Source organism: Anopheles coustani, chromosome 3 (genome assembly GCF_943734705.1).
Source record: "Anopheles coustani chromosome 3, idAnoCousDA_361_x.2, whole genome shotgun sequence".
Classification (NCBI taxonomy): Eukaryota; Metazoa; Arthropoda; class Insecta; order Diptera; family Culicidae; genus Anopheles; species Anopheles coustani.
This window is the reverse complement of record NC_071288.1, coordinates 90,807,867-90,831,459: the sequence shown is the minus strand read 5'-3', so window position 1 is coordinate 90,831,459 and position 23,593 is coordinate 90,807,867. Positions and strand designations below refer to the sequence as shown.

At 42.7% G+C, this 23,593-nt stretch overlaps 2 protein-coding genes across 6 annotated transcripts; one reads left to right on the top strand and one right to left on the bottom strand.

Annotated features, from left to right (window-relative positions):
- The first annotated feature begins 1,309 nt into the window (after positions 1–1,309).
- LOC131271515 (uncharacterized) lies at positions 1,310–14,211 on the top strand. 3 transcript variants are annotated; one of them, XM_058272965.1, is made up of 14 exons: positions 1,310–1,648; positions 2,056–2,250; positions 2,322–2,723; positions 6,679–6,879; positions 6,960–7,070; positions 7,139–7,242; positions 7,414–7,472; positions 8,255–8,391; positions 8,496–8,589; positions 10,930–11,084; positions 11,609–11,918; positions 12,002–12,257; positions 12,340–12,492; positions 13,837–14,211. In XM_058272965.1, the coding sequence occupies exons 1-14, from the start codon at positions 1,310–1,312 to the stop codon at positions 13,856–13,858; spliced, it is 2,538 nt and encodes an 845-aa protein (XP_058128948.1). In that variant the 3' UTR covers positions 13,859–14,211. The 3 variants fall into 3 exon arrangements, 2 of the variants coding, with proteins under 2 accessions (XP_058128948.1, XP_058128949.1); XM_058272966.1 differs by lacking the exon at positions 13,837–14,211 and adding an exon at positions 12,703–12,730; XR_009180121.1 differs by lacking the exons at positions 7,414–7,472; positions 11,609–11,918; positions 12,002–12,257; positions 12,340–12,492; positions 13,837–14,211 and having other exon boundaries at positions 10,930–10,974.
- Positions 14,212–15,926: 1,715 nt separating this feature from the next.
- LOC131261313 (lysophosphatidylserine lipase ABHD12) lies at positions 15,927–23,538 on the bottom strand. 3 transcript variants are annotated; one of them, XM_058263316.1, is made up of 7 exons: positions 23,466–23,538; positions 20,824–22,353; positions 18,542–18,660; positions 18,282–18,460; positions 16,410–16,976; positions 16,179–16,340; positions 15,927–16,099 (listed from the first exon to the last, which is right to left on the bottom strand). In XM_058263316.1, exons 2-7 carry the CDS (start codon positions 20,913–20,915, stop codon positions 15,935–15,937), a joined length of 1,284 nt encoding a protein of 427 aa, XP_058119299.1. In that variant the 5' UTR covers positions 20,916–22,353; positions 23,466–23,538; the 3' UTR covers positions 15,927–15,934. The 3 variants fall into 3 exon arrangements, with proteins under 3 accessions (XP_058119299.1, XP_058119298.1, XP_058119300.1); XM_058263315.1 differs by having other exon boundaries at positions 20,824–22,941; positions 23,459–23,484; XM_058263317.1 differs by having other exon boundaries at positions 21,744–22,941; positions 23,459–23,483.
- Between the last annotated feature and the right edge of the window lie 55 nt (positions 23,539–23,593).

The following is a 23,593-nucleotide window of genomic DNA, read 5'->3' as shown; positions in this document are numbered from 1 at the left end:
TCCCGTCGATCGGCCGAACAAACACTTCACACACCGGGTGACGTCCGGTCGGCAGCGGAAGAGTGTTTAATTTAATATACACCGAACAAGCATACTGCATAACGATGAGATCATCGAATATTTTGCCTTCCCTCGAAGCTGATTCAATTATCGATCACAATACTGATCTGAAGAGAATAATTTTGAAGCGTTACTCAAAATACAGTAGACTCCCGACTGTACACATTCAAGTGCAAAATTGTTGTACGCACATTTTTAAATCCAACAAAAGGTTGGTTTGAAAATGAATTCCACCTTTCAAAAAAAAAAATCATAAGATTATCATAAGATAAAATACAGCCATTCTTTCTCAACACAAATCTTGTACTTAAAATATGGATATGAGATATACAAATTTACAGACTCTATTATCCGCGGATTTCGTTTTGTTGATCTTTTGAGCATTTTGCGAATTATCCACGATTACTGTGCCAACCTTTACTTCGGAATCGGGGGTCTACTGTACCTTAGACCGGTAGAAGGAACACATTCTTAGAAAAGGGTAATGCGGGGCTCAATTAACTTTTGAGCAGGTAAAATATTTAAATTTAACGTTTATTTTTCTTTTTTACTGCTGTGTTACTGATTATTTTATTCAACGAGATTAAAAATTCAAAAGTTTTATCAGACCTTTCAATTTCATTGGAAGTCAGTCACTAGCTTGGAAAACAATCACAATCGGGCTGATTCCCTTAAACATTAGGCAAAAATAACACATTCGTTCGAAACGAAAATAATGTGTTCAAAAGTAGCATATTCTTATGACGTTGGAACAGATAAATCGTTGCGGTCCGTACTCCCCTCTCATCTTTCAAATCGAATCTGATTTACGAGTCGTTAGTGGGGAATGCTAAAATGTTAAATACTATATGAATATTATGCAATCAAATTGTATGATTGTGTGACTAAAAAGTTCGAAAAAGGACACTGTTGCATCCGTTGGTGCTTACATCTCGAACACCGAACCCAAAGCCGTTCTTCGTGTCGTTTTCGTGCGTGTTTTTCGTTGGTGCAGTGATTAAATGTGATTAATATAATAATAATAATAAACATAAAACTCAACCCCACTCTCGTCCACTGTCACGCCAGCATCCAACCAACCTTGACTCCCTATACCATCCAACCACCAACATCACCACTTCCACCACCATCTCCACCACCACCACCACCACCGACCGAAAGTCCAACATAAAAAGAAACCACCAAAAAACGAAAACCCGGACCGCGCCCCCGGGTGTTATGTCGTGTCGCCGCGCAGGATCGAACTGCTATGGCCGAAGACTTGGCTGATCAAATTGACGATTATATCTGTGTATTTGAAGGAGCCGGTGACCTAACGATGGATACGTTCGTAATGCTACTGTTCGCGCTGATCGTGGTAGTGATCTCGCTGGTGTTTGTGACGAAGCTGATCTACGACAAGTACGTCCTGCGCAAGGGCGTCACCGGCAGCTCGGGCGTCGCGGCCGACGCTGGTAGCGTCGCCGGCGGCGTCGGCGTCGGCATCTCCGGGGCTACTTCCGGCGCCGTGTCGTCCGGGGCGTCGGCGGCTGCCGTGGCCGGTGGAACGCGCGTGTCCGAGCCGAAGGAGGTGCTCACCTCCAAGAAGGTAAAGCCGAAGCGTTCTATTTTCGTCCCCAAGGTCGTCTGCAGACATTTTCCGGAACCTTTCGCGGAAGGAGGCGAACTTCAAGGCGATTCCTGGGGAAATTTTCAATGTCTTGTTTTTCATTTCTACGCATACAGGCCTTTGGTAGCTCTAAAAACTTACTTTGTTAATTTATAAACAACAATTTATAAACTTTACTAAGGGCCCTCAGTTATATGTTCACTCAGAATGAAGTTCTCTTTATGGCAGATTCATGTTTTTAAAGATCTCTACGATACTCCTTTAACTTCTCCTAATTTTTTGTAGGAAAAACAAACATAAATTTATTCTGCGCTAAACATTTATAACTCCCATGAGAATGTGGCATTTATTTTAAGCTACAATTAACCATCCCACTGTTTTCGCAGGACGCGATCCTCTCTCAAGTCCGCAATGGAGGCGGTGGTGGTGGTGGTGCACGGATGGGCGGTGGTTTCGGTGGCGGAACTGGCGGTGGTGCCACGATCGCCCGTAAGCGCATTTCCCGCATGAGTCCCGGACCGGAGCTGACGCAGAAGAAGCGTCCGGTGATCCCCCCGTCGAACATCAATGGAACTGACCCGGTAAGCATCCTTAGAGCTTCGTATTCCCATCAGCATCGTCCTAATGCTATTCTGCTCTCCCATTACGACAGCAAATTACCCAGTGGGCCGTCCATCTGTTCCGCTGGCTGTACTCCGACCTGGTGGTGGTGAACAAGTTGCTGCAGGACTGGGTGTCGTCGGTCAACACGGCACTGCTGACGCACGTCGAGCAGCACGAGATGATCGTCGAGATTGTGCGGGTGCTGCCCGAAAGCCTCCCGCCGAACCTGTCCAGCATCCTGTGCGAGGCCACCGAGCAGCCGAACGAGGTGGAGCTGCTGTTCGACGTCGACACCACGCCCGTCCTGCAGATCAAGGCGTTCAAGTCGAACAACCAGAAGACGGAGGTGTCCCACTACAAGGCGACCATCTCCCGGCTGAAGTCGCGCGTCAGCGTGATCGTCAACTACTTCGCCCTGAAGGGAGAGATGAAGCTCGAAGGATATCCGGATGTAGGTATTCTTTCGCGAAAAGGTTTTGTCTAGAGTTGTGTATTTCAGATTCAGATTCATGAATCTGAATGAATCTTTCAACAAAATTAATGAATCTGAATCGCTGAACGAAAGATTCCTGAATCTTTCGGGATTCATGAAGATTCATGAATCTCTCAGGATTCATGAAGATTCATGAATCTCTCAGGATTCATGAATCTCTCGGGATTCATGAATCTCTCGGGATTCATGAATCTCTCGGGATTCATGAATCTCTCGGGATTCATGAATCTCTCGGGATTCGTGAATCTCTCGGGATTCGGTATTAATGAATCTTCATTGACTAATGAATCTTCATTGATTAATGAATCCTTAGGGATAGGAATCTTTAGGGAACAGCAAAGCGCGATAGAGGTAGGGGAGTTTTGGGAAATGTATATTAAATTTGAGCACAAATTCGGCCCAAAAAGTTTATTGAATTTTGACATATTTGTTTAGTTACGTATTTCATTCACCCTTGGTTAGTTTAGCGCATCTAGATGTAGAAATTCACTGAGAAAACAAACTAAAACAGACAACGACGATGTTTTGCCCCACCGTAGGAGGTATATATTTTCCCATCATCTCCTATTTTAATGAAGTGCACCCGATTGACAAAAATTCAAATTTTTTGCAGCTGTCATGTAGTTACAGCAAGTTTTTCCATGGCAGATTGCTGGGACTCTTGCTGGAACTACATGATAACAGCCAAAATTTAAATTTCTGTCAACCGGGCAGTTTGTTTTCTTTTCGGCACCGGAAAAAAACGTTGGTAAGAATATCAATTAAAACGGAGTTTTATAACTGAACTACATTTGAGAAGAGTAGAAATGAGTAGTAAAACAAAAACTCCGATGTTTCGTGGAGAATATATATTCAACAACGAATTGAAATACATCTTCTAATATATAAAAGTCACCGTTGTCTGTATCTATATATGTATGCACTCGCATCACGCAAAATCTACCGGGCCGATTTACACCAAATTTGGCAGGAAGGTAGCTAATTTTCCAGGATTGAATGATCTGAGCTTCGTTTGTTGATATCCCCATACCTCCCTACCCCTCCCGAACACCTACCCTCTAAAATTAATGAAAAACAATTATAGATCAACAATTATTGAACGAATTTTCACAATTCATTGGTGGATATCATTGGTTAAAATTTCATCCATCTAGGGGAAGGAGAAAGGGGGGCTGTCATAAAGGGTGTCCCAGAAAGTATAAGCACGATTTCAAAATTAGGTAAAAAATAAAACCTGTTCCAGAAACTGAACTTTTGTTTCATAAATTGTGTTTGGGTTCTGTTCTGGACTATTTGCGAAAGATAAAAATTTTAAAAATTTAATCGTATTCTAATGACCGCTTTTTTTATCTGTCGCCTCCGATATGGCTCAGCACATACTTATCGTGAACGGTTTTCGACACTTTTGAACGGTTTTACACTTTTTTTGAAAACTGTTGATGTTTTCCGTTGCTTTAACATGTTTTCTCAAGTGTGCCTTCGTTAGCGCCCAAAATATCTCAATTGGTCTGGTCTTGGTCGACTCTTCGTCGAACTGATGCATGAGGGTTGACCACACAGCAGCTTGTCGTACAGTTTCCGGGCCCGATGTTTAATGCATGCAGCCTAATTTGCAGTCCGTTTCGATTTCTTTTGGATTTTGTACGATTTTAAATTCAATCTTGCCTTGTCTCATTGGACGTTACTTTTTAACGTACCCATTTGTTGAGCCACATCGCGAATGGAACTTTCCTATTTTTGCTTGATTGCTTTTGCTCTTTCCCGGTTCAACTGTTGGTCGATAGGACCAGGTTTTTGACCACTTTTAAGCGTATCCTTGAAGCTGGACTCCTCCCGAAACTTTTGGATGGCGGTTCGTACGGCTCTGATACTCACACCTACCGATTTTGCCAATTTCCTTAGCGAAATGTAAGGAGTCGAACACCATTTGTGCAGAACGCTTTTGCGCTTTTTGACGGAAATGCCTCGCATTTTAACAGAAACGGTTTAACAAAATAGTTTGGATGCACTATCTAGTAGGTTTGAATGTAAACAATCAAACACCCGAAGAATCAACTGTTTGGCGTCATCCGTTTTCCAGAAACGTAATTTAGAAATCGTGCTTATACTTTCTGGGACACCCTTTATTACCCCCTACCCCAAAAATAGTAAAAATGCAAGATGGGTATCAATTTCGCAGTATTTGTGGTCTCTAAATCGAATGGCTTCATTCTTAATGTTCAATCTTACCTCAGACTCCCTTTACCTTTCTCCTCTTCAGTAAAAAAAATAGCAATGCTCTAAACGAAAAAAAAGTGCATTCTTATCATATGTATGCTACGCAAAATCTACTAAGTGTATCTGTACCAAACTTTACTGGAATGTTGCTAATTTTTTATTCTTTCGAATACCCTCCTTCCCTGCCCCCCTTTCGAACACCTATCGCTTATAATGATGAAAAATAATAATTATTCGTCATTTATTCAATGGGTTTTTACAAAAATTGGACCACATACTATTTGAACATGTAGCCGTCATGTGATAATATTTCATCCATTTGGCGGAAGGGGTAAGGGGGGCTACCATCCTGAATTCTAGCTCAACAATGGTTACAATGCAATATAGGTATCATTTTTGTACAATTTGGGGTCACTTAATCGAATGGTCACAGTTTGAGTGCTCAATCTCATCTCTCCTACGTAATAAATATTCTCAATCATACAAAATCGGTCAAATCAAATCAACCAAACATAATTATAAGAGAGCCAATTTTTCAAGTGCGAAATGTCCAACATTCTTATGCCTCCTTCCTGCCTATAATTTTCTATCACCTAATCCAGGGTTCTCCAAACTTTTTTTAACGTGGGCCGCATTGGGTGGAATAACCGTAGCGTTAGGCCACATTTACCCAAGGAGGAGAGGGTCGTAGTTTGGAGGCCCCTGACCTAAACGATAGAAAATATCTAAAAAAAATATGATGCCACCTTACGACAGATGCGACGGATTAAAAAAAAAGACGCTATGTAACACCATAAATATCGCGGGGGGAAGATAGAAGTGCTCTTAAATAATTGTCGATTGATTGTTGTTTTGGTCCAACTGTGGTTTAGGCACAGTTTTTCTCATACTTGCTTTAATAGATTAATTTTAAATGCTTGCACTAAGCTGGAAGCACAATTAAGTAATGAATACAAAATGTATATTTACATAGTTTCATCGACTAAAGGTAATACTAAAATTTTCAGCACATAGCAAAATTTAAGATAGTAAAACTGAAAACTGGAATTGATTTCTACCCGGATGAAATCGGGTTAATCGGCTAGTTTTCTATATTTATAAGATAATATCGGTTTTTTTGAATGACTGATTTGGCATACACGTGCAAGAACTGCTAATGTCCATCGCTAGTTGACTCGTATCAATTTTTTTAAACTAAACAAATATGTCAAAATTCAACAAACTTTTTGGGCCGAGTTTGTGCTCAAATGTAATATACATTTCCCAAAACTCCCCTACCTCTATCGCGCTTTGCTGTTCCCTGAAGATTCCTATCCCTAAGGATTCATTAATCAATGAAGATTCATGAATCTCTCAATGAAGATTCATGAAGATTCATGAATCCCGAGAGATTCATGAATCCCGAGAGATTCATGAATCCCGAGAGATTCATGAATCCTGAGAGATTCATGAATCCTGAGAGATTCATGAATCCCGAAAGATTCATGAATCCCGAGAGATTCATGAATCCCGAGAGATTCATGAATCCCGAGAGATTCATGAATCCTGAGAGATTCATGAATCCCTGAAGATTCATGAATGATTCTGAATGAATCTTCCGTAAAAGATTCATGTGAATGAATCTCGTCGAAAGATTCATATGACCCAACACTAGTTTTGTCGCATACCATTAACACCGTTTCCGTTACGTTTATAGATAAAGATTCACTTGAACAGCATCGGCCCGCTGAAAACCGCGAACGCTCAGGACGAGAAGAAGCAGATCGATCTCATCACGGAACTGCTGATCGGTTCGATCCGGGATGTGGTCTACCCGGTTGACTTTTCGATCTACTCCACCTGCCCCCGACTGATGGGCGAGGAGTCCGAGGAGGTTACGTCCGACTATGGATACGGTGTACGTTACCTCGCAGTTCCCTACAACATCGTTTCCGGCTCAATAAAGAGTGCCTTTTGATTGGTTTTCTCCTACCTTAGGGCTACAACGATGGATATCGTGCGTACCAGGACGATCCGTACGGTGGAGGTTTATCTGCGTCGCCAAGGAAATTGCTAGTCAAAGTGCTGAAGGCCGAAGGACTTCTAAAGGTAACCTCTGAAAAAAGGCACAACAGTTGGAAAGTTAAAATAATGCTCGTCTTTCCATCCGTTTGTAGTGCACGCAACCCTTCTGCGTCATCGAGATGGACGAGCCAGCCCAAAAACACCAGTCCGCATCCAAGCCGGGGCAAAACCCTTACTGGGACGAGTCTTTCTTGTTGTAAGTAGCCGACGATGAGCTGATCGTAGAGTTCGAAACGGTAGCCCTTAGAACTTGGCGGTAGAAGATCTCGATCTTAGAGGCGTCCTCCTACAGTCTACAACTCTTTGTCTCTGCTCTATCGTTTCATGTCGTTCGGAACATCCCTTTCCCGTTACTTCTCCCCCGTAGTGATCTGTCGAACCACTCCACCGAACTCCTGTTCGAGGTGTACGATACCGTAGCAGTAGGTAATGAACAGCCACCGCCCGCGGACATCAAAGATGATCCCGGGCAGGCCTGTGACGATGCCGGCAACGGTCATCTCCCACACGGTCTACCCGCGACGACTAACACCGCGGCTTCCGATGAAACTGCGAGCATGCCTTTGACACCTCCTGCCGTCGACAGTACTAATAACCCGCCGGGTGTGCCGGACGAGGTGACGGATACTGACCGCGTTGGTGCGTCTGCCAACGCTGCCGAGTGTCCCGAAGCGGATGCCACAGACGCAAAGGACGATACTGATAGTGCAGCAGCACCCTCCGATGCTGTTGTTGCTGTCGCTAGTGCCGATCCTGCTGCATGCTCTGAAACTACTAACCTAGCTAAACCCCGTAATGCATGTGAGTGTGAGCCTGTCAGATCCCAGAACCGATCTTTAATTACATTTCTTTAGAATGAAATAGCTTCAAGTAGAGGTAAACGATTCATAGATTCCGCTGGATTTAATTTGGAGTTTAAAGTGCAAAATGATTTACTCATCCAAAAGATAGTTCTGTAGTTCTCATCAGAAGTTTGTAGTTTGATACAATACTTACCGTGTTTGAACCTCTGCTTTCAGAAATCAAACCTGTCTTGATAAGATATCAAAGTTGCTTTCAATGTTAATACATAAATTAAGAAGCTATTTACCTAATGTATTAATTATTTTGCTCTTGCATGTAAAATACTAACTGTTCATATTCAACTATTAGCCTACTAGATGTAATTAAACATTGTTTTCAACCTTTCTTTCGTCGCACCACGCCAGCTGGTGGCCAGAAGTTCCTCGGTTTGGGCCTGGTAGGCATCGACGAGCTGTCCAACGGTCCGGCTACGACGCAGATCCTCGAGCTGCAACCCCGTCCATACGAAACGGAAACCATTACCGGTTCACTAACGGTTGAGGTAGGTCGTTCAAGGCGCGATCCAAGTAACCTGTTTTATCTTTTGTAACGAATTTCAATAACCATTTATTTTATTTTCATTTACTTTTACCACCACCAACTTAGTTTGTTTTCATCGATTCGCCGCCGGTTCCTGCCGCTCGACGGCAGTTCCCCCAGCAGCCCTTCCAAACGAACGGAATGTCCAATTTTGCTCGAGGTAAGTCTTTTAATTCTCTGTTCAAGAAAACACACTTTCATGGTCAAGGAATCATTCTCTCAAAAAAAAGTGCATCTAAACCCGTTTCGTAAATTTATATTTCACCATGTAATATTTATCGGCAATGAAAACCCTCCTCTCCACGTTCCATCAACACACCACAAACCGTTTCACACACCGAGTACAGTTGTTTTAAACAATTTTGTATTGTATTACTTGCACCTCGTCTTAGTCCTACGGGACCAGTTTAGTTTGTTCTTTTGATTTAGTTTTGTGGTTTAGTTTTGTTTCTTGGATTTCGTTTTGTTCACCGCCAATTGATTCGTTTTTTTTTCTGTTCTGTTCGTTTGGTTTGGTGTTACATTTTTTTTTATCACTAGCTGCCTTTCGTGTTTGTTTTTTCCTGTCCAACACGGAAAACACGGAAGGATACATTGATTTTTCCCCCTTATGGTATTTTTTTCTCTATTTTGGCACAAAGTTTGTAATCCATGCAAGTGGTATAAACTATCAAAATTTTAAAGTAGTGTAATAAAGCAACAAGAAAAAAGTCGTAGGTGCACGAGGCGTTCGAAAATGCATTTGTTTCAATTTCCTGTTATTTGGTAACCATGTTCACCCGAGCCCATGTGCCATTTCCATTCCCTGTAATATTGTGGACACCATACCCCCCTGGCAAAATGCATAATTTAATCTATTCGCACAACCTTTTTAACAAACAATTGATCCAAAAACATACAACAAGAACAAAAAAACGTCATTGTTCCATCAACACCATCGATTCTGGATGGATAGAATTTGCCTAACATCACCGGAAAGGAATCAAGATCAACAAAGAAAGAAAAACAACATAACTAAAGTATATTTTCTCACATAATACCCCCTTATCTGCCTATTATCTATTTTCTTTTCTCTATCTATTGTTTCAGAATACTAAAACCAAATTTCGAATCTAAAACCAAAGACTAAACTTACAATAGCTAAAACCAAAACTTGTGTACGAAAACTTATCAAACACGCGCTCTTAAAATATCAATATCTCAATCTTTTCTTTACTCAGTTTAAAATGCTCCCTTATTAACTAGTCATGATTGCAAGCACAAAATTAAAAAAAAAGATCCGGTTTTCAGTTAGTTTATACAACACTTCGTTGTTTGTTATCATGTCTATAAAATGTCCATTGTTTAGTGTTACTGATTCTGCAGCAATTTTGGAAAAATAAATTGGAATCGTAAATCAGAAAGTGATGCATTTTTATTCTTCCACCCTTCTTCAATCGTTTCCAAATTGATCATTCGTAGGGTGATCGAAAGACGTGAAACTTTCTACTCTTCTTTTGAATGTTAAAAAGAATCACATGTCCAAACAAGAACCGTAGTTTCACCAGTTGCTCGGAGATCGTCCTTCGGTGGCTGCAGTGGAAACTCAAGCCACATCCTTAGCTCGCACACGCACCGCTGCCTGTACCTCACGCCTCAGCTTAGCGCCAGGAAACAACCTCTTCTTTAATCTTGACACTCTGCGGCACTTACGTACACGAGCAGCGCTCGGAACATGTTTAAGCTAGGAGCAAAAGAACAGACTTAACGTTATCCTCCATCCGTCCTAATCAATACCATTTGAGGAGGAAACTGTACGAAAACCAAAGCCAAAGATAGTAAACTATTGCACTGAAAGAGAATGAAAGAGAAACAGAAAGGGCGAGAGAGATGTGAGTAAAGATATTTTCTGCGTTGCCTGATGCTCTCAAAACCCATTAACAACCTCAAACCACTAATCCGGGATGCGTTTTGTGCTGTTGCTAATGTAGTGTTTGAATTAACTCCCTCATCATCGCCATCATTCGTCGAGCGTACCGTAACTGTTCGACGGGGTTTGTTTTGCATGCGATTTTCGTATTTGCATAAAATCATCTATTTCATAGAACTACAAACACACACTGAATGGTAGAAGAGATAAAAAATACACGTGCATGCGCTTATTCCGTTAGGAAAATGAACACTTTCCAGGAGCGGCTTTAAAATAAAAATCGCTCAATTGTGTTGAGGAAAAATTGTTGTTAATGGATCTTCAAATGCCCCCCAAAAAAGTGTGGTCAAACGTCATCTCAACTTTGTGGAATACACATCCCCGCCCTGAAAACGATCCCTTTGCCCTCAGTTCCACCAACACTCGCAGCTTGTGATTTTTCTTTATACTCTTTAATATAATTTCTCCTGTTTTTGAACGTGTGTCCTTGTGGAAACCCCTTTCCTATCCGAATCGACATAATTCGGACGGCCTTTTTGAAAGATAACTATCGCTAGCTAATGTGTGTTTTGGATTGTCCCTTCTTTGCAGATGCCGTCACGAGTACGCCGGGCGGGGCCAACGCCAGTCTTTCGCTGACCAACGGCACCCTCGGTTCTCCCACTTCCCCCTCGAAGCTGTCCAACAAGGCGCAGACGATGGCGGAACGAAACCAGCGGTTCCAGGCAGCCGAAGCGAATCGAATGGTGAGCCGACGGGAAGGATGGAATTATAGAATAAGTTCCTAGGGAATTTACACCGATGTGGGAATAGTTCTCCACCGTTAATTGATGGTTTAATATTGCTAGAAATTTCGATAAAAAGCAGGGATTACTATATCTAAAACACTCAATTAATGTTTGTTTTGTTTTGGCATAATCATCTATTTTTATTTTAAATTAAGGTAATTGTTCTCATGTTTACGTTAATATTAAATAACTAAATTTGTGAAGCGAGAAAAAATTGGAATCGTAATTTCGTTCAATCTAAGTTGCCTTACTCGTCAATCTAAGTTGCCTTAGTTGCCTTAGAAACGAAAAGACAGCGCTATTATTTCAATCATGTATGCGTTGAAAGTAAACATTTAAAGGTTGTATAACATGAAGCAATTAGTTAAGGATAAAGTTTTTTGAGTCGCAAAAAGTACCAGTGCCTCAAGAATATGAAAATCCAACAAATTACCAGAAAGACTAAATAACAACTCTCTTTTCCTATTGCTTGCCCCCGACAGAATAATTCCTTCCTAAAGCCTTCGGCCGGCGGAATGATGGGTGGTCTGAAATCGGAATCCACGCCTGCCTCACCGGCCCTCTCTTCCGCTTCCCAATCGATGACGGCCAGCCTGAGCAACAGTGCGCCGGTGAGCGTAAACGCCCAGCCGGTGAAGAAACCGCGAAACATCTTCGGCACCCTACGAAACAAACTGACCCCGTCGAAGAAGTCGAAATCGCTGGACGTTCCCCAGTACAGCCCGACCGGTCCGGGAGGTAACGTGCGCAGCGCATCGTCCACGCTCAGTCGAGAATCATCGCTCGATCAAAGTGCGTTTGCGTTATCCAAAAAAATAATGTTTAAAGTGCTGTACGGTACTTGATCTGACCGCTGTTCTTGGTGTTTTTCGTAGGATCGAACATTTTCCGCAACCTATCGCGCAAATCGTCCATCTCGGAGTCGTCCGCCATCTCCGGCCTTTCGACGGGAAGCGGACGAACGTACGTGCACGAGGAATCGACGCTGCTGCTCGAGACGACCGAGAACAATATCGTACGCCACTATCTGGTCCCGCTGGAGGTGGCCACCAAGCAGAAGAACTGGAAGCGCAAGGGCACCAAGCTGCATGTTTACAATGACCATACGTTCGTTGCGAAACACATCCCGGGGTAAATGGAGGGTTAACGGATATGAAAACATCTAACATCGTTTGACATCTGTTGATCTAACCGAACTTCTGTAACATTTCAGGGGACTCCTTTGCTTCGTCTGCAACCGTAGCATACCGCGGCGCCCGGGCAAGCAGGGCTACGAGTGCCGGGACTGCGCCATCCAGTGCCACAAGCCGTGCCACGTACGTGCACCGCAAGCCTGTCCAAATCCAAAAATTCTGTCGATGCAACTGTAAGTACTTTACCTTTTCTTTCCGGAAGCGACATAGCGAGCCATCTCCTTCCGCAAAACTACTTCCTTTTTACTTGCTATCGGGTGGTGGTGATCTTGAAAAGTGTTTTTATTTTGGCCCCACACTCCTTCTGCCCCGCCCGGTTTGATGGACATTTCTTTGACCCTAGTTTTTATTCTTCTTCCCCCTACCTCGCCACTCTACCGAAGGTCCTCCATGCCTGTACTTAGAGACTAGTTGTACCTACTACTGCTACTACACCACCGCCGACACCGTAAGGCCATAGACCATGTCGACCATCCTTTACCGTTTGCGCATCTTTGGCTTTCTAGCGGCAAAACGATTCTTCCTTCTTTGGCGTGCGCGCTACTGTAGATGCAACCTTTCCGATATTAGCTCCGCCTAACGGTAGAAACTGCCGACCATTTTCGTTCGCGCGAAAGTGAACCGAGAAATCCATGCAATAGGTTTCCTGAAGCGCAAATTTACTTCTAAAAATTGTAAAAAAAATTGGAAAAAATGGCTTGCTGTGTCCTGAGAATAAAACAAAAACCAAAACACACGACAACCCGAACAACCTTCGATCCGTTTCGTAAGTGATGGAAGAGAAGAAAGAGTGTGTGTTTTACGCTTGCCTATAATCCCCTTTTGCAGCTCAATGTTGTGTACATGTTTGTTACCCGGTTCGGGTCAATCTTGTCGTTTGCCAACTGTGTGTTTGTCTGTTTTTGTCCCGCTAACCGATTGGCCGATGTTAAAATTTAAGCCTTGATGTTGTTGTCATTTTTAACGTTACTTCATTTAAAAAGTAGCATTCTTTCACATCTCTTGTCCAAATATTTCCATCCTTCGGTTTTGTACAAAAAAATGTTCATTTTAATTTTATTACTACATCATTACCAACTTTCATGTTATTAAAAACCTTTTCCTCTTGATTTCATCCATTTATACTTCTTTTCACCTGCTGTTATTTTGCTTATGCTTATGCTTATCTTCTGTTGTTTGCTTGTTATTTTTGCATCGTATTTTGCACAGTTTTAGTTATTTCAACTTTGAAGCTTCTTTTGTTGATTTCGTTTGCTTTGCTTTTTATTCGCTTGTGATATCATTTTTTGGAAAAAATCATTTCGTTGCTTTCGATGTCTGCTGTGTAGTTTTTATTTCGTTTTTGAACTCGTAGAAGATTACCTTTCATCATGTTATAATATGCATTAATAACTCCGATTGAAGAACTTGACAAACTGCGTGCATAAGCTCCTTCTCCTCAACGCGTGCTACTAAAACTGACTCTTGGATCAACTGAATTCTGCAGTGTTTTAATATTTACCATGCCTTTCTTTCAGATTACGGTGGCCATGGACATAAATGGGAGCGTGGACACATACGATACAAAAAACAAAAAACAGAAATCAAAGAAGAAAACGAAACCTCGACGATCAGCGAAAGGCTGCGATACACATCAGCTGCCAAAGGAGCATTTAGGACACAACAGAAGGACCACAAACTCACTCTCAGCGTGTCTCTGGAACTATTAGGAACGAAACCAATTGGAGTCTGGAGATTGTTTGTGTGAATGATGAAGGAACAGAAACTGATAATGAGATAACATCCTTTAAACAACAAAAAAGGCTAATTTAAGCGCAACAAAAAAAAAACAAAACTAACGAACGCTTCCACTTACGATTTCAGCTTCTGCTTTTTTTTAACTCTCATTACTAGATTCATAAAAAATGAAGGGGAAAAAGGATCCATTAGAAGAAAAAACCAATCTCGAAACATTACTCTACGAACAAACTTTCAAACAAAACGAATAATTCTTCGACTCGCAAGATCGCTTTCTTAATTGGTTAGACTTTCTTATTTGTTATCTTGTTTGCATAATCTCTTAGCGAAAGTCATTCTACTGTGACACTCACTCCCTCTCTCTCCTTTTGTCTCTCTTTCTCTATCTTTTTATGCTTATCAATCTCGCGTATTTGTTGTGTAACATAGAAACGGTTTTATCTTTCAATCTCGTTCTGAAAGCGAACGAGCAAGGATAGCTTTAACAAACAAAATTAAAAAGGCACACAATTTTTCAGGCAACTGTTAGTAGATATTTGTTGTAGTGTCGACCAGTTGGGGAAGTAAATGATCCTGTGTGCCTACGACGATGCCAAGCAGCAGATAGTCATTAGCGGATAAGGAAAAGGGAAACGATCATCAGCCATCGTTACCACAACACATGAAGCAGGGATTTGCGAAAATCAGTAGAAAAGCTGCCCGGTGAGTAGAATGCGAAGCAGGAGATTTGGTATTTTTTTTAGTCAAAATTTCATTAGATTCGAATGAAAACGGTGCAATTGTAAGAAGCTAATACAAAACTATTCACTTAGAAGACCGACGCAGACATATTTATTATCAATGCCATGTTTTCCTCATGTGTAGTTCCACTGGCCGAACCGAACCAATTCATTCAATCGTAAACGATAAAGGTTTCACCCATTGTGGTCACCTCTTGAAAAACAGGCTATCTTCGGGAAGGTGGATCTTTAAGGGAGGTGGAGGAAGGGTAATGTTCGGTCATAGAGAGCAGGTAATTTAATTTGTGTTTATCATAATTTCCCCGGGATACAGACGTCCGGAACGAACGTCACACACTGTTGAGTTTTTGTGTTAATACTATCGTTAAAAGTACCATTATTATTATTATTATTATTACTATGATCTTTTCTGGAAAAACTTTGTTCAACAAAAGCAATCGGTTTAATAAAAGTCCACAATGGCGAGAAAAATTTTAAGGATGATGTTGTATTAAAAGCCAAATAAAAGATTTCGTTGTAATTATCAAACATACATATTATATGCAGTTATGATATTAATAAAAACCGAATTTCTCTTTTACAACTTAAATCGGTGAAAGAACACTTAATCCCGTTTCGCCCGTTTTTGGTTCAATAAGTTTAGTTTTATTGATAACATTATTTTCCGCACAGCTCATGTGAAAAGTGTTCGCTACAGTACCAAAAAACGGTATCTTATTTCCTGCGAGTGAACAAACGGCGAAGAGGGAGAGGGGACAGCCTGCAGGGTCTACGACACTAGCTTAGTATCCCCCAGAAGTTTATCTGCTAATCCTACTAAAAAAAGTCATAAAGATGCTTTACATATTTGGTAAAACTCTACAATGCCCTTTGAAGGCCTCCCAGTTTCCAGTGTCGGATGTGGAACAGGGTGATCCGTCCATCGGGGCAACTATATTTCGCTCCTAATCCTATCACCTCTTGCAGTGGTCGTGCTTTTAGTGGCTAAATTCCTGTTCTTCCGCGTGACGCTGCCCTGATCCAACGTCAACACAGGCATCATCTATTGTCTTGATGAACCAGGGACGGGCTCCCTGTTATGGCGCTCTTCTCTAGTTTTATTCTATCGACTACATATTCTTGGCTCCGCATTTTTCTTTCAGTACTGCTCGTAGCGATACGCGTGGAAAAAGCGCAGCACCTTCTCAGGCAGGTTGGGCGCACGGCATATGTATTTGTGCCCGTAGTGGCTCGTCTTCTCGAACCGATGGAACTCGATCGGGCCCCACGATTTGCCGCGGGTGTCGAGTGCCTTCCGATAGAGCTGTAACACAATCAGGAGGAGAGTTTTTCAATTAAATAAATAAATTTAAAAAACGGGCAGCAGTTGTAAATATTCCTACCTTGTAGCCTAACTCGAACGGTACGACGAGATCGTCCTCGGCGTGCAGGATCATCACCGGCTGCCGGAACTCGGCAATGTGCTGGTCGGATTCGAAGCGCAGCTTGTTGGCGTACATCGGTTTCGAGATCAGATAATCAAACCATGGCAGATGGCGATACAGCTGGAAGATAGTGAAGAGAAAGTTTCGTTGTAAGTGTCCCATCTATGTACGCCACCGTGGAACACTTACCTTCGAGAACGGATGGGCAATGATCTCCTCTTTAATGTTATTAAATGGACTCTCGAGCACGAGAGCCCGCGGCCCCGGGAGACTCATCTCGGTCAGCAACGACAGCAGATGCGTGGAGACACCGGTGCCAAGCGAATGGCCCCACAGGTAGACGGGATTGCGTGTAATGCTCGTGATGTACTGGTAGACCGCGAGTGCATCGTACACTACGCCCCGCTCGGTCGGGGAAAGGTTGGCCGAGTCACCGTACCCGCGGTAATCCATCGAGATCACGTGATAGTTGAGGGACCGTAGCATCCGATACAGTTCGACCCGATGCGGTGCCCCACGGGACGCCGTGTTGCCGTGCAGGTACAGGACCACATCGTTCGTGGTCGCACGGAGGCACTCTTCGAAAAGTTGACGCTGGTGCGTTTCGTCCGAGGGAGAGAAACCGTCGGCGTGCAGTATCCGGTCGATCTGCCGGTATCGATCGTCGGCATGTCCTTCGGGTGGTAAGATGCTGCCTCCACGGTTTCCGCCGACACTACCCTCGATCGATGGTATTGTACTGTTGGAGATTGTTGCCTAAAAGAGCGGAACGTAACAGTATGTTAATCACGAGTTCTATTGAATCAAAGCTGTGGTTATTCGAGGAAAATATTCACACAACAAACAGATTGCATCGTACAAAAATAACTTACACTACAGGATGATGAAACTAGCGATGAGTGTAGTTAGTAAAAACGAATGAGTTCAAGCTGCTATAGCGATGAGTAACTATTTTACTTACTCATTCAATCTTTTGGTATTCAAACCTTTTTTTTCCCGATCCCAAGCTTTGTTTGGAAAGCAAATATATGCCGCGAATTACAACTGATTCCACATATTTAGTATGATTCATTGGCTTCAAAAGAATATTTTTTCCCATTTCAAACAAACAGGAAAGATTTTAAGACCCGTTTTTTATCTTTTTTTGTAGTACAGCAGACTCTGTTATCCGAGAATTTAGCAGTTGGGTTATGTTCAATTAAATGTACCCTTGTTTTAACTAAAAACGTCGTCGTTAATCAAACGTCTAATGGAAACAGGACATTCTGTCGGCCCAGCGAGGATACAAACTTAAACTTTACTTTAGATATACCTCGTGTGAATAAAACATATGTACGTCCAACACGAATGAATGGGGATCAAAGTGCATAAAATATATGAAAATTAGTCTTTTTTTGTTTACAACTGCATATGGCATGAGAATAACCACTATCGATCCGACAATTGATGGAAAATAAACATTTTCTACAGGAAAAAGCAGTCTCCCCCTAGCATATCGCAAAACGGATAGTCAGCTATCATGAGGACTCGTGGGGGTGAAAACACATTTCCAACCCATAATCACATTCTGCACGCAATTTTTCCCCAATTGGAAAGGAACATTACCCGTGGGTGATACACGCACACACGCACACGTCCCTTGAAAGTGGTTTCGTTACAAACAGTTCCTGGCAACTTTCTTGTGCCACCCTTCCACCGTCCTTAATTGCATAATGGGATTGAATTGGTCATAATAATTGTACGCTGTGGAAGCACAGGTCCGTCCCTCGACGGTTTCGGGACGGTGCAATGCTAAAAATAGTACCGTCGTGTGACCATTACCACCACCACGCATCACAGCACACAGTGGTCGTGCTCGGTACGTCATCAAGCGACGGAGTCGAGATGACTGATCGAATGATCGGTCATGAGAGATGGTTAAAAATAAACCCCACCTCCCAGGTTCGAACCGTAAGGTCATGACGTTGCACCTTCAGCGTGAGAAAGCGCCGAGCAATGCGGATGCCGTAATTTATCGCTTGAAAGCCTTGCAAACGGTTCTGGAGTCGCGTTCGTCCTCACCTCGTCGACTTGAAGCTCGCGGGCGTAGCGCCGCACCAGATCGTTCGGTAGCACGTGCCATACGGCAATGTCCACGTCGATGTCTTCCTCCTGATCGCGGTAGTTGATGTAGAAGTTGCGCGTAGCGTACAGACCACTCTTTTCCGGTCGCTTGAGGTCCAAGTTGGGTGGGTATGTTACTAAAAGTAAAACACAAATTAAAGGCATCAGAATATGATGTAGCAAAACTCTAAGGCCGACTTCTCGTTGGGTATACTTACTGAACGTGAGAAACAGAATGCCCTTCTGCAGTGAAAAGGAATACTTGAAGATAATCGGGAGAATGACAAACACGATCAGTATCACCAGGACCAAGATCTTGCACGTCAACAGGCCGATTCTGAAATGAGAAAATTAAAGAAATGGTTTTTGTATCAGTAACCCGTGCTTCGTTGCCATGACAGCAAACAGGTGTTAGTGGAAAAACTTTGTAAGCAAACGTCACTTGTGAAGCGATATCCTTCTGAGACACTCCGAGGCGCGCGACATATCAAATGGTGCGATCCCTTTCGGTGCGAAAACTCCGTTCAATTGGCGTGCAAGGGCGGAACAAACGCCGTCGTCGTCGCCGTCGTCGGTGCATCCCTTGCACTTGCACTCTTGCGTAGCGGTTTAGAGTAATAGGGTTAGTATGGCCACGGCTTACGGCTGCGCTGAGGTGTGTCTGTGAGCTCGGTACACTCGGGCAAGTTTGTTGATGCAACGAAGTTGCAAACACGACTGCACTTGACCCTGAGCGAAAGTTATGGGCTGAATGGGGGAGAAGGGGGAGGCAGATGCGTCTCGTAATGAGAAACCGACCGGGAGGCCCCTCTTGTACGCGATAATCTTCCGTGCAATCGAAGGAAGATGTGCCCCCGGGGAGGACTGTTACGATGCGCTTGGGAATTAATGTTTTACTCGCGTATAATTCAGTGGAATCAAGAAATGGTCGTCCTTGGCGCATTCCAGAGATAAACACGATAGGAAAGCAAATGTGGCTATTACACCACAATTTCATGAAACGTTTGCAAGCATGAAGCATACAGGTTATTTAGTAACACGTTTAAAAAATTATAAAACGAAATCGAAAAAGCTAAAAATAATGATGATTATGTTGTGGGCAAATATAATGACCATGGAATTTTGTTTAGCTTATAACAGCAACAAATATGCATCATGCAGATAAGCCGAACTGCAACAAAAGTCAATTAATTACCAACAACTAATCAAATGTAAAACAATGACGAATGTGCAACAACTTTACAGATAACAGTGCGCAGTCAACTTTATGTGTCGTGTACAATTAAAATAAATTTTAAAAACATCCTGTTTGGAACCGTCCACAAACTTATCAATCGACACACAACATTTCCTATGCTTCATATCAGCAAGGGAAAGCAAAGCGTGTACTTGTTACTAATAAACCCTCAGTGGCTACCAGAATGCGAATACTCGTAATGATCGTCATGTTTACAAAACCAATGGTCCCCGGCTGGTAGGAGGGACGCCGGACTGATGATAACCAGGAAATACAAAGTTCATTTTGCGAATTACGCAACAACGACGATGTTGATTTGTCTCATACGCCGGCGAGCCAGCTAAATCTTGGGGTATATTTAGTGGTCGCGTAGAAAACCGAAAAGTTTTTAGTATATTTATCATATCTAGTCCATCAGCACACAATCTAACGGCTTTGTTATCTTTAATCTCACTGAAAGATGATATGGTTAGAAATAGATAACAGAAGAACATATTTCGGTAACTTTCCCATCCTCAATCAATGAAGCATTTCTTTAGATGCATATTCTTGAGTTAGTAAAGGAGTGAAAGCATTTGAAAGAAAAACAAGCCGCCTTGCAGTAAATGACCAGCAAAATATGGAAGCAGAGAAACAATTAAAAAACTAAGAACTTTCTTTCAATTGTTTTGTTCATTTCAAACCAACCGAATTAATCTTTAATTTAATTTCGAACTTTTTTCAATTCAAATCTTTCTCCTAATGGTTTCTGTTGATAATTTATTTTTGCTTTTTTAACGAATGAAATTATTTGAATATGAAAATAAAGTTTTTTATCTATTGCATGTTTTGTCTATTTCCCTCATTATTTTTCGGTCATTCTGTCTAGTTATGTCAGGAAAAAGAGAGGAGGGTCCACTTAGCATGCAATTTTTTATGCATCCAGCAACAAGAGGGAGAAACGGCCTCGAGGCTGCAGTATGCTGTTCAGAGTTCTATTATCACCTTTTATTTACTGTTCTTGTTAATTTGTTATCTTGGTTTAAATGAAATATGACGAACAAAAACTCAAGCCAAGGAAAAAATGAACAATTCTCCTTGTTAACAGAACCACAGTACTTACATAACATTGAGATGTTTTCGGGACACGAGTTCGAAAGACACAAAAAGAGAGATGTAGGTGGAAGGTGCACGACGGACCACCCGAAATCGGTCGTGGTAAGGTGAGGATACATAAATCTACTTTCGATGGTAGGGGATTTCGGTTTGGGTGCTACTACTTACAAATCGGTCAACCAGAGCCCGACCACGATCCCGGGCAGGACGGTGGCCTTGAAGAAGTCGGTAATGATGCGATCGAGATCGAACAGAACCATGGTGGAGGGTTGGTAGGTTAGTTGGTCGGTTCTTCGGTGGAGGAACACAATCCGTTCAGCAGACGTTCACGCCCTTGCTCCGCCTTAAACGGGTTCAACTTTCCTTTGTTCCGGCAAGGATCGTGTTCCCGTGTGCTTACGATGGGCCGATGAGGATGGGGATTTAGTGTTTAGGGAAGAGGAACGCTTTGCCTGAGAAAGCACAATCAACCACGCAAAACAACACTCGTTTCGTCCAGCAGAAACTTATCACCCACAAATTGGCGGCAGAACAATAAAGGGAGGTTTATTTTTGATATTACTCGATCTTGCACGATCGTGTGACAGAAGCGCGAATGGGAAACGTCAAGCGATACGCGATCCGTTTATCCGCAGCGTTTCGTTGTGTAAACAAAGGAATGGGCCCTTCACCCACGTTCTCCCCCTTTTTTGCACGGGGGAGGGGTTTTATTTTTTTATGGTTTACTCTTTGCGATGCACAGTAAACCTTTTCCCTTACTTGCGCCCTTGCCTACAACTGCGAGGAGAACATTCAGATGAGTCACGCTGACGATGAACACGCATAAAATGGATCAATTGGTTCCACCGGGGATTGATACACTATCGCGGATATTTTTTCGCTAACCCTCAAAGTCGTCGTCTTGGGGACGCCAGAGTGTCAACATGGCGTAATTTTGTTCGCTAACTGAACAATCGCAGCAGCCGCTTCTTGAAGATGCACTCGCACAAAACCCACGCAAACCACAGCACACACACGCGAGCGAAGTAAAGCCTAGCAGGGGATAAAAAACCACAATGGAAGCGAAACACTGCGCTAATCGTAATCACCTTTTCAGACTGCGCCGATTGACGGACCAGTGCATGCCTGCGTACGGTATGGCCGCTGACAGCGAACTGACGACGATGAAGATCGGGACTCCGCGCCACGGCGACCGTCGATTAACGGGGAAATGGCGGCACGCCACTCGCGTGTTGTGTTGTTGTGCTGCTATCGACCGCCACCGCCACCACCACCCGCTGCAGTATATTCGCGGTCGATTAATTGAATCGTGGTTGATTATGTACGAAGAATTACTACCACCATCGCGGAGGAAATGGCAGCGTCAGGAATTGATATCGCGGCCGACCGAGCGCACTGTAGGCCTTCTTTGATGTGGGTCTTCCAACGATTCAATGAACTTCAGTTTTGATGACCGTTAATTTTTCTTCTAGCTTCAAAGGTCACTTTGCTTTCCTTTACACAAATTCGTTCTTCTATTTTAGCCGGGCGGTTAAAAGCCACACTTTGGAAAACTCACACGGAAACTCTCACGATTTTCCTTCGCCGGAAGACGGTGCACGACTGGCCACTGAAAATGCCATCTGGTATTTCACACGAACAATTTCATGCGATTACGATTTTCGTAATACACACGAATACACGGCAGGATCAAACAAACTGAAATGAAAAAAAAAATCAGCCAAATTCGTCTGCCGCGAAAATGCGCAAGAATAGCACACTGGCCGAGGGAAAACGCGTTTCCCGATGCGCGTAGAAAATTGCGCGCTGCAAACACAGCTTGCCCGGTGCTGGCCACTCCCGTGGCGTAGGAAAAATGCAGCACGGAATCGTCGAAGGGGGAAAGCGTTTGGAAAAAAAGTTATCATCAACAAACGACCGGTGATATTTTCGTCTGCGACTCGTTCATCTTTTTGCGTCGCTTTTCGCGGACTTTTGGTCTCTTGACGTCGGTTCAGTTACGATCGTCTGCATTCGTTCTTGTGGTGTAGCTCTTTTTTTCCGGGACACACGGTTAAAATATTTGGGACATTTTTTTTGTGACGACCGCTTGCTTCGCGGGTTGGCACTAGTTTTACGACGAGTTTTTGGCAACGAACGACGGTTTGCAGAAGGAAGCAAAGAGGGACAACACGCTTGCGGATTCGGTATAAATTTGCCGGTTGTTGGTTTGGATCGGGGCTTGCGGGTGGCAGTGGCGTGAAGTTGGGTCCGGGAACCGGCTGGTGATGTAATTGCACTTGTACGCTGTAATTAAAATAGGTTACTGAATCATTTATGTTGCCGGCATAAGGACAGTTTTACTTGGAAAGGTTTCGTGTTTTAATAGGGCTCATAATTGGCTTGTAATGATCGTAAAAGCTGGGCAAACATTGTCATATGACGACAGTCATACAAAGGAATGTACAGCTATTAAAAAACCATCATAGGAAAGAAGTGAAATTTAAAGGAATAGGTGTTGAAAAATACAATTGAACTTTCTGCAGAGCAAAATTTTAACCAAACAAAGTTAAACCAAAGTTCATATTTACAATGATTTCACACAAATCATAATATAATCAGGGTTTAAGAAGTTTTTACAAAGATAGGCATGGAACCATATGGTTGCTATTGGCGTAACGAAACAACAGAAACCGGTATTGCGAAAATATCTGATCTAAATGCACCATACCACACAACTTCACTCCTTCATTGTAGATGAAAGGAAACGTGCCTAAAACGACGATTTCTTCCAAGAGTTTACACTACGACTTGTGCTACTTACAATTTACGTTCTTGCTCGTCGGCTCAACTAATAATCCTGTTTACAAAATCAGAAAAACGAAAAGCAGGGTAAGCATGTGAAAAAAATGTAAACAAATACAATCTGAATTATGCGAATGTCAAAATCAGCTGACAG